The 19,309-nt window shown below is 45.9% G+C and overlaps 1 protein-coding gene across 1 annotated transcript in view; it reads right to left on the bottom strand.

Annotated features, from left to right (window-relative positions):
- Nucleotides 1-2,422: 2,422 nt before the first annotated feature.
- KCNK3 (potassium two pore domain channel subfamily K member 3) overlaps nucleotides 2,423-19,309 on the bottom strand; it is a 63,543-nt gene continuing 46,656 nt past the window's right edge. The window contains exon 2 of the mRNA XM_043988203.1: nucleotides 2,423-7,157. Within this exon, the coding sequence (XP_043844138.1) occupies nucleotides 6,280-7,157 (878 nt within the window). The 3' untranslated portion in view covers nucleotides 2,423-6,279. The remainder of the gene's footprint in view (nucleotides 7,158-19,309) is intronic.

Here is a 19,309-nt window from a genome sequence, read left to right as displayed (position 1 = left end):
TGTAGGCTACTAAGAAGTTAAATGACTTTCTGAGAGTCATAGAGCTATTGTGTATCAGAGACAGGACACAAACCAAAGTCTGCTTGGTTCCCACACTGGGCTCTCTAACGATTCTCCCACACTCTCTTTTCAATCTATGTTATGGGGTATGTAAAGGGATTTACCATGACAAAGGAACAGAGATAGGGATAGAAATTGGAGCTCTGATTTTTAGGGTAGAAGGAACTCCCAGGGATGAAATTCCTTCCTTCTATAGATACAATCTAGAGTCTTAGGGGTTGCTGAGAGCATTGAAATGTTGCTTTAAGTTACTATTAGAAATGCTACACAAACATGACTCATTCTTCTGGTCACGATTGTACCATCCAATGCTAGTACAGCTAGTCTTCTCCAACAGCAAGGGGGCCTGGCCGAATTACTTTACTCTAGAGTCAGTGTGCTGCAGTGAGTTGAGAACAGGAGTGGGAGTCAGGAAGACCTGGGTCCTAATCCTGACTCAGATACTTAATAGTTGTGAGACCCTGGGCAAGTCACTTAACCTCTACCTGCCTTATTTTCCTCCTCTATAAAATGGGAATAATAATAGTGCCTACCTCCCAGGGTTCTTGTGAGGATAAGATGAGACAGTATATATAAAGTGCTTTGCAAACCCTAAAGCCCTATGCTAGTTATTGTGGTTGTTATCTTATAAGGAAAAAGCTAATGGAGAGAAAAGAAAGGAATAAGGATAGAGCAGCTCATATATGGTCTTTGGCAGGGCATTAGGGGATTAATTAGCAGAATATCAGCATTACCTTTCCGGCTGAGTCCCTTAGTCACTTCCCCTAAAGCAGGGCATTGGAGCACTTCAGTGCAAGGAGAAGAGGTCCCTTGGTGGGTCACAGTGTCTTTACATTCCACAGCCCCCCTCTTGCCCTTTGGCAGTTTGTGACCAATTTGTGGCATGGAAGCTGGAGGGACTGAGTGACCTCAGTGTGGAGAGGATGGTTGGCAGTCAGACATGTGTCATCTATGTTTGGGGGCAGGGGATAGGGAGATGGATGAGGGTCATAATGTCGTGGGCTGTAATAGGCTGGGAAATTGCCCTCAGAACATTGTCATCTGGAAGAATATTTAGACCTATCCCTATCCATTCCCTTTATGTTTATTCTGGATATAGTCAGTGTCTCCCCCGATAGAATGTCAATTCCTTGAGAGTGCGGGTGTCTCTTTTCTTTTTATTTGTATCTCACAGGAGGCACTTAATAACTGTTTGCTGATTGATTGACTCCAGAAGGCAGAGCCAGGATGACGGGGGTGGAAGGTACGGGGAGGCAGACTGGCTCAGTGTAATTAGGAAATGTCTAAGTAGCGATATCTGTCAAAATACAGACCAGGCTGCTTTGTGAAGTAGTGAATTACTCATTGCTGGAAGTCTTCAGGTTGAGGTCGGCTGACCACTTACCTACCTAGAAGGCGTAGAGAGGATTCCTGTATTAGGTAAAAAGTCAATTGGCTTCTGAGGTCCTTTCTAACTATGAAATTCAATGATTTTAGTTGAGAGGCAGTGTGGTGGAAAGATCACTGATTCAAATCTCACCTCTGCTGCTTACTACTTGTAAACCTTAGGCAAGTCACATGAGCCTTGGTTTCCCCATCTGTTATGATGAGGGAGGCTGGGTTAGATGACCTATAAGATGCCTTTCGTTTCTCAGTCTTATTTATTGTCCCAGGCCACTGCCTTGTCTACCTGTTTCCTTGTCTATTAGTGGAGAGGAAGATTGTATGGTAACCATTCCAGGCATACTTATGAGGGACATTGGCATGTGGCAGAAAGAGTCAGTTGTCCTTTCTGTCAGAAGACCTGAGGTTGTGCGGTATTCTTTATGACCTATATGACTTTGGGCAAGCTAATTAACCTCTCTGGGCTTTGGCTTCCTTTATCTGTTATGGGGAAAGTACTTGTGAACCTAAAAGGTGCTATAGTAATGTGAAAGTTGACAACATCTGAGTTTCTTCTTGAGAGCTAAGCTCCTCCAGGAGGCATCATGAGGCCTGTCTGGTCTTTCTTCACAGCCTACCTGGAGGTAGTAAGACCACCTTGGGGGAGGGGGGATACCTGGAAGTCAGCAGAGGTCTACACTTGGAGTAGTTTCCCAGTTGGGTGTGGAATGAGGAGCGGGTTGAAGACCATAAGAACTGCCAAACAATTGATCGATTCCAGGTGACTAATGATGAAACAGGACATCCCCTTCCTGACACGATGCAGAATGAGACATCCACTTTTGGACATGTTAATGCAGGAATGTGTTCTGTTTGATTATGTATATTTTTGACAACGGTTCCCCCCACCCAACCCCCAATGGGAAGGAGAGGAAATTAATGCTTATTAAATGAAAGTTAAATTAAATTGAAAAAAATAGTTAGGAATAGCCTTGGGGTTTAGGAGTTGTCAGTGAAACAAGCCAGCAGCTTGATCCCTAGATCATTGTGCCTCATCCTGGCATAAAAGCAAATGGGGACAGCTGAGGAAACATGCCATCTTCCCATCTCTCCTCTATAGAGAACCTTCCTTGTTTCCCTGGTCACCCTGCTATGACTGTTTTAAATGAGGTTGGTTGCCAGACAGCTCACCTCTGCCATGAGAGTCTAGACCAGAGAGAAGAGTGGAAGATTCCAGATGGCAGGGACCTTGTCGGGTAACTCACGTGCAGGGAAGGCTGCTCAGTCAGGAGTATGCCAGTGGGTGAAACAAGCCATGAGAACACCTGGGAATCCTGAGTCCTCAGAACAAACAGACTGTCTTCCTGTGTTGGGTTAGACTTGCCCTCCCTGGTCCCATATGTTGCTTTTGTCAATGGGCCCAAGGTAGCCAGCAAGAGAGCACTGGGCCATGGGATAAGCATGGGGTCGACCCTTCCCTCTGCCAAACCTGACTGGAGGTCTAGCCTCCAGGGCAAAGGGGACAGAAGTAGCCAGAGGCTGTCCCTGGTCTGAATGTACAGAATTTATTAGTTGCCATTCTTAGTGTGAAGACGGATAGGTAGGGAGAGTTGAGAGGATGCCTCTGAGTCTCCAGCCCTCTGGAGGACAATGGTTTCAGAGGCTGAGGTGAGGGAACTAAAGGTGAGGGGTGGGGTTCCCACATGTATTGCATATTTAATTGGCAGTGTGCCCAGGGATAAGGCATCAGGGAAGCAGAGAGGCTACCTGCAAAAAGAGAGGAGTTTGAGTAGGGGTAAGCAGAAGGGACAAGGGGACAGGAGAGTGACACCATCACTTATCCATGTCTCTTTCATTCCTGGTTAAGGACCCTTGACATTCCGCAGTTGCTCCCCTTCCCCTCTTTGTCTTCTTTCCCCCATCATTTCCCTGAATTTGCCGATCCCATGTATCTGGTGCTCCCTGATGGAAAAGTGGGGTGCCCCCATGTCTGTTGTGCTTCAGGGGAGTAGGGGCAGCTTTCAAGGACTTGTGGGATAGGGCATCTCACAGGATGGACCTGTGGATTATGCACAGGATGGACGCATCCAGTCCTACAGATATACAGACGAGACAAAAGGAGAGGAAGGGGTACTTGGGAGGGAAGGGCATCTCCCCATGTAGCCCTGGGACACCCAATCCTTTCCTCACCATTTTTTTATTGCTTCTTCTGCAGGCATGTGGATAGCCAGTCTAACAGTCATGCACACAGAGACTGACCCTCTGCTCTGTGGGATGGGACAAAAGCTTTATCCTTCCCTTGGGGGCAGACTTCCTTCTACTCCTTGACTAACGTTTTCTTCCTGCCTCCCTACACACCGGGAGGCACCTGTGGGTACTGGATTGTCTGGGTTGAGGCAGGAGGTTGGGTCTCACTTTTGCCTCTTTTTCTTTCCCTGGGGCTGCAGTGCAGGCTCTGGTAGCAAGCCGACTAAAAGCCTCCTCTAACATATTTAGTCAATAACTTGAAATAAATCAATCCTCAGCCTCCAACCATGGCCACCCCTCCTGGATGTGCAACCTGGTGCAAATCCCACCTAATGTTTCCACAGCGGTGAATGCTGGTGACAGCGCATACCCAGGCCAGAGGCCTTGATCACTGGAGCCAAGAGCTGAAACATTAGGAGTGGTGGTGAGGAGACAGGTGATCCTGTTACTAAAAGGGAGGAGAAGACAAAGAAGGGGAGCACACAGCCTGCCTGAGGGTTGTCTGCAGAAGATAGGGGAGAACAAAGCCTCACTTCCAGGCAGGCCCCCAGACTTATCCCTACTGCCCTGGGGAGAGGGGAAGGTCAGCAGCTGGCAAGTGGTTACAGTCTGCGTGGATATGAGTGCCTTGGGTCATTGCTGGCACCAGCAGACTGCTCCATCTCTGTCTCCTCCTACCTGCTGGTACCCTGAGTCACCACACAGCTCTGTTGTCATTTGTTGAGATTTGTTCTATTCTAAGGGTAAGGTACTGATTGGGACAGCTCTGTCCAAAAAAGCCTGCAGTACTTGGAGGCGGCAGGGAGGCCAGCCATGCTGGGGAGGTGCGTGCCCCCTTCCTGTTTGGCAGCTCTTCTCCCTGTTTGGAGCTTGAACAATTTTTCCTACCCTGTCACTGGACAGACGGGCATCTATTGCCCATCTGAAGGGAGCAGATGTGCCTACCTAGGCAAAGGCAGAGCCGAACTTTGCCTGCCAGACAAAGGCTACATCAACAGAATGATGAATCTGCCTCCTTTTCAGGCTTCCACTGCTAGCCCTCCTGTAGTCCCAGGTCTTTGATTTCCCGAACCAGGAAATCTGGCTTGGTATCATGGCCCTGCTCAAAAGCAGCCGTGGCTACATTGATTTGGTCAGGAATTGGGGTGGCAAGTAGTGAGGAAAGGCTGAAGGACTCGGTTCCAGGAAAGAGGGCCAAGGTGGACTCCACTCTCGTTTTTCTGTTGTTACCTGCTTTCCCCTTTCCCCTGTTTCCTTGATTGTGGGTTTGGGGTTTCAGAAGTTCTGCCTCAAAAATAGTTGAAAGACACTAAGGTCCCCTCACTGAGGGCTCCCCCATCTACAGGCAGCTTCAGATGTGGAGGTCCTAAGGGTCCCATGCCTACACAAGTGCTGTTCTGATCTGGGAAAAGGCCTTGCTGACTAGCCAATAAGCTGCCTGCTCTTTGAAGGGTAGCAGTTGTAAGGCCCCAGGGCCCTGGAGCTGGATGACATCTTTGGACTTTTGCTCCAAAATTGCCTTGGTGACATGGAGATGTAGGAGGTATGCATTTGGGGCAGGAAGGCAGGCAAAGAGTTTCAGGAGAAATGGTTGGCTGAGTCAGCAAGGGCCAGGCATTGAAATGGGGATCACTACCCATCCCCACCTCCAAGGAAACACACTAAGCCCTTCCACTATGAGAATTGTGGCTGAGTTTTTCACTCAAAAACCCCAGCTTGGGTCTCAGACACAAGCACTGGAAGACACTCCCTTTGTTTTTTCTCTCTCTCTTTTTTGCCTCTGCTCCATGTTCCTTCTTTGCAAAGCCATGCAAAAACAATATAAAACAAGGACTGGGGTGGGGAGATTGTGAGGTGTAGCTTAGAGCAAGAGAGAGGAGATGGGGAGGAGATAACGGGGTTCTGGGTAAACTGGCCGGGGTGGTGGGGGGGAAGGCAGCCAAAAGTCACTGGCCCCAGACAAAGAGGGGAGGGAGAACTTCACAGATAGGACAACTGGAGGACACCAATGCTGAGAGGTATAAATAGAGATGCAAACGAACACTTAACACAGAGAAGTCCCATTCCAGGGGGGTGGTGGTAAGGGAGGGGTGGGTGGATGGGGCTTTGAGAACAGCTGAGCCTCAAGGGCCAGGCCTGTAGCTCCTCAAATTTCCAAGGCTATCAAAGGTTTTCCCTTTAGACCCCTTCTGGTCCCCATCCCCCACCAAGTTTCACATTTCTTGGAATTTTTCAGAGCATGGAGAGAGTATAGAAAGGTCTCAGGATGCAAGAAGCCCCTAGGCATAGGCCCTAGGCCCTGGGCAGGCTGGTGGGGCAGGCACAGTTGGAGGTCTTGGGAGAAGCCTCGATGCCCCCCCACTTCTACACCAACTAATGGTGGGTGAGCAAACCTCTACGTCGACACCTGCAGATCCACCCAGACTGTGGGTGCATAGAACCCCACGGCCTCTCTGCCCACATAGAGACACGGAGCTTATTTCTTTAATTGACGATTTGAAGCAAACCTTTGTGGGGTCCATCTTTCCTACTGCTCCCTTGCCCCCTCCTCCCTCCCAGGCCTGTGTGAGTGGGTCGGCTTTTTAGCCTGACCCACAACCAGCCCCCCGGTCACACTGAGCTGCGGCGTTTCATGAGGCCACGGAACGTGGACAGGCTGTGCAGACCAGTGGAGACAGAACTGATGGCGGAGCGCTGGGCCGTGCAGAGGCAACGGTGAGAAGGAGTGTCGACGTAGCGGCCACCGCCGGGGGATGACTGGCTCTGCTCCACGCAGGTGTCAGAGGTGGACAGGTCCCGGGGGATGATCATAGGGATGGAATATTGTAGCTTCTCTCGACTCTTGTACCACAGGCAGGAGCACATGGACTGGAAATGAAGCACCTCAGCATAGACGTTGCGGAAGCCCCCGCTCCCCGCGATGGTGGAGGACGCCGTGTCTGTGGTGTGGATGCTGCCTCCCGCCTGCCCGTTGCGGGTCAGTAGGGCCCGGTGCTCGGCGTCCCGCTTCTCGTCCTCCGCGTTCATCGTCATGAAACGCAGGACCACAAGGTTGAGGAAGGCGCCGATGACCGTCAGCCCCGTAAGGATGTACACGAAACTGAAGGCCACGTACTGGGGCTGAGTCTGCAGAGCCTGGTCCTTCTGCAGGGCCACATAGTCCCCAAAACCAATGGTGGTTAGGGTGATGAAGCAGTAATAATAGGCCTGGAAGAAAGTCCAGTGCTCGTAGTAGGAGAAGGCGGCCGCTCCGATACACAGGGTGCTGATGCAGGAGAAGAAGCCGATGATGACCATGTTGGCCATGGAGACGTCCGACCGCCGCATCCCCAGCCCCTTCTTGGCCCTGTGCAGCAGGTACTTCACAAAGGTGTTGATGCGCTCCCCCAGGCTCTGGAACATAACCAGCGTGAGGGGGATGCCCAACAGGGCGTAGAACATACAGAACACCTTCCCGCCATCTGTGCTGGGGGCCGCGTGACCGTAGCCTGTGGGGAAAGAGAGGACAGACTGTGGTTCCTTCCCTGCTTCTCCCAGTCTTCCTCTGCCCACCCACCTCTGAGATTCCTGCTCCCCACCAGCACAAGGGAGGGAAATGGCTTATGGATGAAAGGAAGGACCAGAGAAAGGAAAGGGTCAGTTTTATCCTATTTAGTGCTTTTTGTGGATGTGGTCTATTGCCATAAAAAAGGGAAACTGAGGCATGGAGAAACTCCTGCAGGATCTTTCTTTCTTTCTTTCTTGTGAGGCAATTGGGGTTAAATGACTTGCCCAGGGTCACACAGCAAGTAAGTGTCAAGTGTCTGAGTCTAGATTTGAACTCAGGTCCTTCTGAATCCAGGGCCGGTGCTTTATCCACTGCGCCACCTAGCTGCCCCTCAATCTAGCCCCTCATTTTATAGAGGAGATAACTGAGGCACAGAGAGTGACTGGTGGTTTGACCAAGGTCACACAGGAAGGTGGGTGAAAGAGGAAGACTTTGAACCAGTCAGTGGTCTTTCTGTTAGTGTACCACACTGCCACAACTTTCTCTTCTCATGGCTAAACGTGGCCAGACCCTCATCTGGCATGATCTCTAGTTCTTCTTACTGCGCTCGTCGTCTCCTCTGAACATGCTCCCCTGGATTTCTGGTCTACCTAAAGTGAGGCCCCCTCACCACAGCAGCCTCTCGACTTGGGGTGAGCCCAATTTCTCTGGATCTAGGATCCTTGGACAGCCTCCGGAATCTTAAACACTAAAGGGAGGTCAAGAGCAGTCACACCTATGTGGGGGGAGGCCCAAGGCAGTTGTGGGGAGGAGCCTGCTGCAGCCATCCTGCATGCCCTGTGGAACAGGTGGTTGCTGGAGCCTCCATTCTCCAGGTCTAGGCAAGCCCAGGAAAGCTCAGCACCTCAGCTCTCCTTGTCTGGCTCACCTACAGCAGGGGAGAGTGAGAACATATTGTGCCTACCAGCCCTGGGCCCTATCAGCCAAACAACAATTCACCTTGACAGCTGGGCTGCGCAAGACAGAAGCTAAATGGCTTGTTCCTGCCCTTGGCTCCGGCCTTCCCCCTTGTTCTGGGCACTAGCACAGGGAAGGTTACACATTCTCTAAGAGCTGGCAGCTAGCAATTTAGGTGTCTGAGGAAAATTCAACTGGAGGGAGAAAGGAGAACCCAGATCTCAAGAAACAAGGCTCTGGTGGGGGAAAGACCCTAGGACATCATTCAGTGATGGAAATATAGAGAACAACATCCTTGGGAGGTAGTGGCTATTATTATTCCCATTTTATACTTGAGGAAACTGAGGCAGGAAGAAGTTAAGTGACTTGCACAGAGTCACACAGCTCAAAAGTACCAAAGACCAGGGGCGGCTAGGCAGCACAGTGGATAAAGCACCAACTCTGGATTCAGGAGGACCTGAGTTCAAATCAGGCCTCAGCCACTTGACACTTACTAGCTGTGTGACCCTGGGCAAGTCACTTAACCCTCATTGCCCTGAAAAAAAAAAAAGTACTGAAGACCAGATTTGAATCCAGATTTTCCTGACTCCACACTGTTATCCACTGAAGTACCTAACTACCTCTATGCAGAAGGAACATCTTCACCAGAGGTTCCTAACTCAATAAAGTTGCAGGTCTAAGAAATTCTTGCTAAGTACAAAGCTCACTTGCTTCTGTCTGCTAAGGGAGTGTCCCTGTCATCATCTTTTTCTAATTTCATAACTCCTTGATGGGACAAAGCCTTAGTTATCCCTCCATAATTCTGGCTCTGCATTCTCACCGTTTTTGTGAAGAACCTATCTTCTTTTTTGTTTTTTTTTTTTTGTTTTTTTTTTGTTTGTTTTTTTGCAGGGCAATGGGGCTTAAGTGACTTGCCCAAGGTCACACAGCTAGTAAGTGTCAAGTGTCTGAGGCCGGATTTGAACTCAGGAACTCCTGAATCCAGGGCCAGTGCTTTATCCACTGCGCCACCTAGCCGTCCCACCTATCTTCTTTTTATTTAAAAACCCTTGTTCTATTTAAATGTGTTTTAAAAAGCTAAAATCTGGTATTGGTTTAATTCCTATAGCACTTCTGAGCCTTAGCTGATGTGACTTTGTATTGTTAGTCATCTACTTATGTGGATTTGGGCTCTTCAACTAGATGACTCCTGGGCAATCCCAAACTGCCTTAAGGCTTACAGGCCAATGGAAGCTGAACAATAACCAGAACCAGTAGTTATGCTAGCAGGCTAGCTTACAATATTCTATATACATTTGATTCTCACAACATCCAACCAAGGTGGGTAGTGCAAATATTATTATTCCTGTTTTATAGATGAGGCTGAGGCTGAGCAGTCAACTGAATAGTCTGAAGTTAATTAGTGGCAGGGCTGGACTGGAATTCAGGTCTAGTGGTCTTTCCACTAGAACAGACTGTTCCTCAATATTTTTTATGATGGAGGAAGTGCCCCCCCCCCAGCATTCCACAAGGGAACCTCCTTTATTTTTGTTGTAAAGCCATTTCAGTCATGTTTGACTTTTTCATGAGCCCATTTTTTGGTTTTTTTTTTTGAGGGGCAGTGAGGGTTAAGTGACTTGCCCAGGATCACACAGCTAGTAAGTGTCAAGTGTCTGAGGCCAGATTTGAACTCAGGTCCTCTTGACTCCAGGACTGGTGCTATATCCACTGAGCTAACTAGCTGCCTCTAGGAAACCTCCTTTTTGCCCCTTAGACGTATTCCCCATGACTTGGTTCAATGTATATGAGGGGGTGAAGAAGAAATACATTCAAGATATGTCAGGTGCTTAGAGAACAAGACCCACCAAACATTTTCCCAGAAGAGACAAGTAGAGTGAGAATAAAAGAGAAAGAGATATAATGGCCATCTTTAGACTCACTTGAGAAATTCAACTCTACCACTGAGACCTGGAGATAGGTGAGCTAAAGCTAAACCTATGGGAATGGGCCAAGCCTAGAACCAGACTGTCTCCTGGGAGCTTGCTGAGAGGCAGAGAGGGGAGACCCCCACACAGAACAAGGCCCAGGCATTGGCTGACCTGCCAGACCTGACGCCCCTGGTACAGATGTGCCAGCTACTGGGCCTTGTTGGCCCCTACAGCCTACCTGTGGTGTAGTGTCACTGTCTGTGATGCTTTGGGCTGCTTTCCTCCAGAAAGGGAATCAAAGAATTGTTCCCTTGGTCAGCAAGTCTGCAACCATCTAACAGAGATTGGCATGGGTGAGGGTAAGGGGTATAGGGGAAGAGATTCCTAGAGAAGAATTTCTGAAGGACTAGGTTTAAATTCTCTCTCTCTCTCTCTAATTCTAGCTGTTTTATTCATAAAGTCTCTTTGGCTTACCACTTACAAGGTATGTTTTTTTAAAAGATAATATTCTATATTCTCTTTTGAGAAACCAGAGGAAAATCCCCTGAAGAGAAGAGATCATAGCTTTATAAGGGCCCATTCATAAGAAGCAAGTCAATGTTTTGTTACCTTATGGATGTTAACCCAAATCTTTGTCCCTTGTGTAGGAAGTCTAAGCGGGAAATGGAGGCCTCTTCTGTAAGTTCCTGGCCATTCATTCAGCATGGATAGAGCACCGGCCCTGGAGTCAGGAGTACCTGAGTTCAAATCCGGCCTCAGACACTTAACACTTACTAGCTGTGTGACCCTGGGCAATTCACTTAATCCTAATTGCCTCGCTAAAAAAAACTAAAAAAACAAACAAACAAACAAAAGATCCTATTGTATATGGAGTATTTTCTAGGTGCTGGGAGAGATACAAGGTTTTAATAAAACGGGATCCTTGCTCTCATGACGCTTACAATCCAGTGTGTGTGTGAGAGAGACAGAGAGACAGAGAGACAGAGACAGAGACAGAGACAGAGACAGAAACAGACAGAGACAGACAGACAGACAGACACACACACACACACGGAGAGAGAGAGAGAGAGAGAGAGAGAGAGAGAGAGAGAGAGAGAGAGAGAGAAAGGTTGGGGGAGAAGTCAGACATATATACAAGATTCCAAGAGAAGTGCATTAGAAAATTGCTTCTCAGGGGCAGCTAGGTGGCACAGTGGATAGAGCACCAGCCCTGGATTCAGAAGGACCTGAGTTCAAATCTGGCTTCAGACACTTGACACTTACTAGCTGTGTGACCCTAGGCAAGTCACTTAACCCCAATTACCTCACCAAAAAAAAAACACCCCAAAACAAAACAAAAAAAGAGAAAATTGCTTCTCAGAGAACACTGGATATTGTGGGTCATCATGAGGGTTTTAACAAGTGCCTCTACCACACAATTTTTCTCTTCATTTCTGGTTGATTATGGAAAGGAAAAGATAAATAATCAATGCCTTGAATGCTTTGCTCTGTATTGCCTTGTTAATCTTTTATCAACTATAATAATCAGGATAAGAAGTAGTTGTGTGATTTATAGTAAGAACCTAGTCCTGGGTAAAACCCCCCCCCCAAAACCCTGTGTGTAACCAAACTATTTTGTAGTCCCAGGGAAATTCCTGTGCTAGTTAATCTTAGTAGTGTAACTAAATCATTATAAAGCATGCACCTTAAGCATGTGACCATAATTATCATACCTATATATTAATCTTTTTTTTTATGGGGCAATGGGGTTAAGTGACTTGCCCAGGGTCACACAGCCAGTAAGTGTCAAGTGTCTGAGGCCGGATTTGAACTCAGGAACTCCTGAATCCAGGGCCGGTGCTTTATCCACTGCGCCACCTAGCCGCCCCTCTTTTCTTTTTTTGTGGGGCAATGAGGGTTAAGTGACTTGCCCAGGGTCACACAGCTAGTAAGTGTCAAGTGTCTGAAGTCAGATTTGAACTCAAGTCCTCCTGAATCCAGGGCCAGTGCTTTATCCACTGTTCCACCTACCTGCCCCCTATATATTAATCTTTATATTAAAATGATAAAGTAAGAAAGCCCTTCGAAGAGCTAATTGAGACATCATGGAAAGAACAAAGTTAGGACATAATGACCTGCAAAATGCAATCTTGCATGAATCAGCTTCTAGAGGACTTTGTTACAACATACACGAATCAAGAGACCTATAAATAACTGTGAATTCTGGATCTGGGGTCTCAGAGCATGCTGGGTGGACTGCAGACCCCACCTTTGTTTCTCTTAATAAAGCTTGGTTTCTTTGCTCAGAAAGGCTTCACAGTTTCTTTTTTTTTTTTTACAGTCATAAGAAGAGAGCAAAACTCTTGAAAGGGCAGAGAGTGTCCTACCCAAAATATGAATTATGATAAGCTGTGAGCAGGTTAATAAAGTTTTCTCCTGCTACAGAGAAATTGAAGACTGGCCGGAACTTGCTTGCAAGAGTTCTTCAATGAAAACCTGTTTGGAAGCATATTAGAGCTCTGACCAAGACTGAAGAAGATTTATTTCTGAGTAAGGAGAGAAAAGGGGACTTAGGGCAACTCAAATCTGTGGAAAAGCAGCAGATACTGCCTGTTGAATATTCAAGAGAAAGAGACCTAACTGTGCCAAGCTCATTGGTTTTTCTTTAAGAATTTAAAATTGTGAATGTTGTTTTTCAAATAACTTTGTCTAATATCTATATTACTGTGCTTCGTAGAACCTCCTAGAAAAGATCTATAATCACTCAAAAGAGTTTGGTTGAAACATCTACAAGGGTGGGGGAAGGGTAAAAAGAAAGGAAAGGGAGTAAACATTTATTAAGTGCCTATTATGTACCAGGCACTGTGCTGAGTGTTTTACGAATGTTATCTCATTTGATCCTCACAATAACCCTAAGATACAGTTGCTATTATTATTTCCATTTTATAGATGAGGAAACTAAGGCAGACAGAGATTAAGTCACATGCTCAAGGTCACACAGTAAGTGTTTAAGGCTGGATTTGAACCGACTCCTGTGCTCTATCCATGATTATCCAAAACTCAAGTGCATAAAAATTTTCTACTGTCCAGATTCTGCCATGAAGTCAGAGAAACAATCTATAGAGTCCATCCATCAATATCTCCATCTAGGACAGACAATGCAAAGAGATGATGAGTTGGAACCAGAACAAGAAAGGAGGAAGGGAATGGTTTGGTTTGCCTTCAGGAAATGGCCTAACTCCTTTCACTTTCCCAAACTTCTCCCATAAATAAAGGTCCATGCTTTTAATACCAATATTCTGCTGGCATTGTTTTTGGCTGAAAGTCAAAAATTCTCTAAAGAATGAACAAAGTGTATCATAGAGGACAAAGGAAAGGTGAATGGTGTGGTGGGTCTGAGCAGTCTGCCATACATAACCAATAAAGACCTTCAAAGAGGAAGGATCAGAAATTAAAGGATATCATCACAGAAATAGATGATAGAAAAAAAAGATGGGATTGAGGGATATCAGGTAGGCAGCCCATGTGCTCCACTGATGTTCTAGAGCTGTCAGGAGAAACCAAGGAATGCCCACCCAACACATTGGGTGAGCCTCATGTGTCTAACTTATGGGACACACAGACAAGGGTCAAACAGGATGGGCAGGCATGGGTGGATTGCAATCTGTATCATTGAAGGGAATACCTAAATCAAGGAGATCATAGCTTTATAAGGGCCCTTTGACTACTACTGTCCTTTAGTAGTCATGCTGTGTCGATTCAGTATTTTCTATTAGAAAAAAGCATCATGGAGTATAATAGGACATTGTCTCTGTCTCAGTTAACCATAGCTTTGATGTTTGAACCTATTTGCTGTTGTTGTTCAGTTGTTTTCTAGTTGCGTCCAACTCTTTGTGACCCCATTTAGCGTTTTCTTGGTAAAGATATTAGAGTGGTTTGTTGGTTGTTTTTTTCTGCAGCTCATTTTACAGATGAGGAAACTGAGGTAAATGGGGTTGAGTGACTTGTTTAGAGTCACACAGCTAGTAAGGCCACATTTAAACTCAGGAAGATGAGTCTTCCTGACTCCAGGTCCAGTGCTCTATACTCTGCATCACCTAACTGCCCCACTATTATGGAGAAACTAATGTCCCAATGGTGGTAGCTTACCCAAATTTCAGGGGCAGTACCTAAGCTTCAATAAATTCCTATGGCTACTGGCTTTGCAAAGCCTGATTTAGTAAAGTGACAATAAAGACCTACCTATAAGGCCTTTTCTAATTTTTTCCAGGGTTAACCCAGCTCTAAAAAACTGGTCGTGTGCCTCATGGACTTTGTCTTTCCAGCTATTTCCCCCTTATGGATAGACATATTACTTCCTTGCTCCTGGACTGGGTAAACTTTAAGGCTCTTTTCAGCTCTAAGACCATGATTCAGAGACTCCAGTTCATTTCAGCAAGAACACTGAGTGGCATGGAGAAGCTATGAGATGTGTGCCCAAGATTGAACAGGCATAATGGCAGAGAGCTGGGATCTGAGCCCAGGGCCTCAGTACATTTCCAGTACAAATCCAGTACATTTCCCACTATATCACCCTACGGTCTTGCAGCTGGCTCTGGGTCCTAAGACCCCTAACCCCAGCATCAGTCAGGAAGAAGGGCAGAGGTCCTAGGGTGAGGTTTATTAACTAATGTCCTTTTAGATTCTCATCTTGTCTACTTTTCAACGTCGTGTCTCAGGCTGGTCAGAAATTGGCAAGATGGATGAAATAAACAGGAAGTGCTCAGCAGTAAAGCTAGATAGTCTATTAGCAGAGGGAGGAGGTTTGTTGCCCTTGTCCTTGGATGTCAGATAATCAAAGTGTGCCCTTAAACATCCAGTGCTGGCACCCAAGGACAACAAAAAGACATGTTTTCCTTTCTGTTTACTTCACCCTGGCTCAATAGTCCTTCCTTTTACCAGAATGATCTCTCCTCCTCTAACCCCAGCACAAATTTCTGCTGCCTTTATCCCTGCTTCCCATTCTCCTCTTGCTGCTTGTTTCCCTACATGCCATATTGATCCTTTTGACCTGCTATTGCCATTCTTAGTCCTATTTCCCTTTACCACCATCATCATCATGCAATTCCTTCAACAAACAGTTATTAAGTACTTCCTATGTACCAGCCCCTGTGCTAGGTACTTCTAATAGAGACAAAAATAATAATAGTCTCTAGGGAGATAACAAGATTAGTTAATGCACAGTCATTTCAAGGAAAAAATATTAATAAGTGGGTAGGATCAAGGAAGTCTTTTTGTAGGAGGAGGCCGCTGCATTGAGGATCTTCAGCTTCAAAGGAAGTTAGGCACTCTAAGAGGAGGAGGCAAGTGAGGAAGGAGCAGATTTCAGGCCGTAGAGGTGGGGGATAGAATAGTAAATTCAGGGGACAGCTAGTATGTCAATTTAGTTGAAATGTTGTATGTGAAGGGGAGTAATGTTTAAGAAGTTTGGAAAGGTAGATCAGAGTTATACTGGAGAATGTCTTAAATGCAAGAGTTGAAGATTTTGTACTTTATTTTAGAGGCAAGAGGGAGCCTCTAAAGACTTTTGAGCAGGGGAGTGATAGGATGCGTTATTAAGAGTATTTTGGGGGGACAGCTAGGTAGCTCAGTGGATAAAGCACTGGCCCTGGATTCAGGAGGACCTGAGTACAAATCCGGCCTCAGACACTTGACACTTAGTAGCTGTGTGACCTGAGCAAGTCACTTAACCCTCATTCCCTTGCCAAAAAAAAGTATCTTGGCAGTCATGCGGAGTATGGATTAGAGAGGGGGGAGAAAGGAAACAAGGAAAGCAATTAGGAGACACTTGAAGTAATCTAGGTGAGAGGGGATGAAGGCCTGAACTAGGGAAGTGGCTGTGAAAATAGAGAAAAGGGGGTAAAAATGCAAGAGATGCTGTGAAGGCAGAGTCTACAACAACTGGCAACTGATTGAATACAGGATGGGAAGGAGAGGGGGAGGAACCCAGGGTGACTGAGTTTGCAAATCCTGGTGATTAAAAAGATGATAGTGCTCACTTTCATTCTATAAGGAAGTTTGCAGGAGGGGCAGGTTTAGGGGGAGAAGATAATGAGAGCTATTTTGGACATTTGAATTTGAGATGACTAAGGGACATCCAGGGGAATCTGTCCATCAGGTTGATGATGACAGATAACAGGGCTGGAGTTCAGGAGATATATTAGTACAGAGGTCTATATTTACATATAGCTAGATAAATTTGTCATCTCTATAGAATCATCCATATAGAGATGATAATTAAACCCATGGGAGCTAATGAGATCACCCAGAGAGCATGGAACCCAGCATAGAATCTAGGATAGAAGTGTGGGGAACATTCATGTTTAGGGGGAAGGAAATGAATGATGATTCAACAAAGGGTGAACACAGAAAGGTCAGGTAGGTAGGAGGAAAATTGGGAGAGGACAGGGTTATGGAAATCAGGAAGGATAGAATACTTCTGAAGAGGAGGTGGTTAACAGAATCAAAAGCTAAGGTCAAGAAAGATCAAGAATGAGAAAAAGACCATTGGATTTATCAGCTAAGAGATCACTGGTAATCTAGAGAGTGGTTTCAGGAGAGAAGGAACATCAGAAACCAGTCTGAAGATAATAGAGAAATGAGTGGGTGGTCAGAAAATAGTAGGCAGTGAGGGCAGACAGCTTTCTGGAATTTGGCAATGAAAGGGAGGAAAGGTATTGGATAGTAGCTAGAACGGATGGTAGAAGGGCAGATGCATATTTTTCTCAACTAATGGACATTTATTATTTCCCCTCTTCCCTCCATCCAACCCTCACATTAAAAAATGACCAGGTGTGTTTGTGAACAGCAGGAAGGAACAAATAGAGACAGAGAGATTGAAAATAGGGGAAATAAAGAATGGATAAGATAAACTCCTGAAGGTGTTAGATGGGATCATGGACACAGGTAGAGAGGCTAGCCTTGGCAAAGAAACTGGAGGAAAGGAGGAGAGACTAGGACAGGGTATTACAGGATTTTGAGGTGTACAAAGGAGAGAAGAGGAATGCATGGCATTTGTTTTCTTAGGAGATGAGGGAAGCAGAGAGAAGATGGGGTGGGAAATTTAAGGAGAGAGGATAAGCCTTGGGGATTTCTAATACTAGGAGTATGATAGAGTTAATCTGGGTGAAGTAAAAGTAGTAGGACCCAAGGGAGATTAGACAATTTGTAGTGGACCCATTTAGATTAGTTGCATGGTTTCCTCTAGCAGTGTTAAGCAACATTGAGTAGGACTGGAAAAAGGTGGATGGTGGCAACCCAGGGCTCAGGTTTGGCAAGATATGAGCTGCAACAGGACAAAGGGGCAAGGGATTTAAGGGTAAAGGACAGAGTAGTTGAAAAGGTCAACCAAAGGGCTGAGGTTATGAAGGGAAGAAAGTGGAGTCCAAGAAGAGGTGATGGGCTAGAAGAGGAGAAAGGGTGGTGGGACTGGAGATCATGGTAAGCATAAAGAAGAGGTTGAAAAGCAATGAAAAAGGTGAAGAGATGGAAGGACAAGAATTTATTATCAGTGTGGGGATTCTTAGACTTCTGGATCACAGAGATAGAACATGTATGGTTGATAGTGAGATATAAATTGTAGTGAGTCCTGTGGGTAACTGAGGCAAAACAAAAGTATAGATCAGCAGAGTTGAGGAAGTTGATGAACTAGGCTGCCAGAGAGTTTTCAGGGGACAAACTAACCTTCATCCTAGACCCGGGCCCCCTTCCTAGAAATTACTTCTCAAATGTTTTGTATTTACTTCTACGTGAATATGTTGTTCTTTCCCAATAGGATCCAAGGTCCTTGAAGGGAAGGGTGTTTCATTTTTGTCTTTTTGTCTTCAGCTCCTAGCATACTACCTGGCACACAGCAGATGCTTAATAAATGCTTGTTGAATTGAAGTATGTGTTGAAATCTCTGAATATGAAGGCAAGAGTTATGATGGAAAGGAAGACTGAACCAGGTGCTGAACTCTTTGAGCATGCATGGAAGAAGAGCGACCTGGAAGTCAGGAGGCAACTCTACCACATTTTGATCTTGGCAGACACCAAGAGCTGAGGGGTAGAGCAAAGAACTCCTTTCAGAGCCTTCATTTAAAAAAGCTTCCCATACCAGCCATCTCTTCATTTCCCACCCACCTTAACTCCTTTGGACTGCACTCCATCACAGTGACAGGTACCTCTTTCCCTTCTTCTCAGCATCTTTTTGTGTGTGGTCTTCCTCATTAGATTGTAAGATCCTTAAGGGAAGGTACTGGCTTTTTTTTTTTTTTTTTTTGCACGTGTATCCCAAGCACTTAGCACAGTGCCTGGAACATAGTAGGCACTTAATAAATGTTTAATGAAATGACTAATTCCATCATAGCTCTCACCTTTTTATTGTGATCTGGATGGGTGACATACCGGGTTGAAGTGGATCTCAAAGGAAGAGACATTACTAAATGAAGTTCTCAGAGGAGGGGTCTGGAAATGGCAGTTTGTTGTCTGAGAGAAGTGCCTGATGTGGTACAGTGTGATCAGGGGAGCTGGGTTTGAATGAATATAATAAGGTGGAAAGAGTATGAGAAGAGATTGAGGATGAGGAGAAGTTTCTTAATAATAAAAGAGGGATTTCAGAGAGTACAGTGGATGAATATAGGGACAGGGCTATGGGTACAGTTAAAGTGGAGGGGGATGAAACATAAGAGACGGTAGCAGTAAAGGGAAGATAGTTATTTTGTGTGTGTGTGTGTGTGAGGCAGTTGGGGCAGTTGTGTGTGTGTGTGTGTGTGTGAGGCAGTTAAGTGACTTGCCCAGGGTCACCCAGCTAGTAATTGTTAAGTGTCTGAGGTTGGATTTGAACTCAGGTTCTCCTGAATCCAGGACTGGTACTCTATCCACTGCGCCACCTAGCCGCCCCGGAAGATCGTTATTGTTTTGGTGGAAACCATTGTGCTTTCAATTATTTATCAGTGTAGGATTACAAAACACTTTACATACATGACTCCATTTAATCTTCACTACAGCCCTGTGGGGCAGCTTGGTGGCACAGTGGCTAGAACACTAGGCTTAGGAAGATTCATCTTCATGAGTTCAAATCTGGCCTCAGACACTTACTAGCTGTGTGACACTGGGTAGGTCATTTAATCCTGTTTGCCTCAGTCTCCTCATCTGTTAAATGAGCTGGAGAAGGAAATGGCAAATCACTTTGGTATCTTTGAAGACAAAACCCCAAATGGGTCACAAAGAGTCATACATGACTGAAAAATAACAACAGTCCTGTGAGGTGGTTAGTGTAACCCCACTTTGC

The sequence above is a fragment of the Dromiciops gliroides genome, chromosome 2 (genome assembly GCF_019393635.1).
Source record: "Dromiciops gliroides isolate mDroGli1 chromosome 2, mDroGli1.pri, whole genome shotgun sequence".
Taxonomy (NCBI): domain Eukaryota; kingdom Metazoa; phylum Chordata; class Mammalia; order Microbiotheria; family Microbiotheriidae; genus Dromiciops; species Dromiciops gliroides.
Note: the sequence above shows the minus strand (reverse complement) of the source record. Positions and strands in the feature narration are given on the sequence as shown.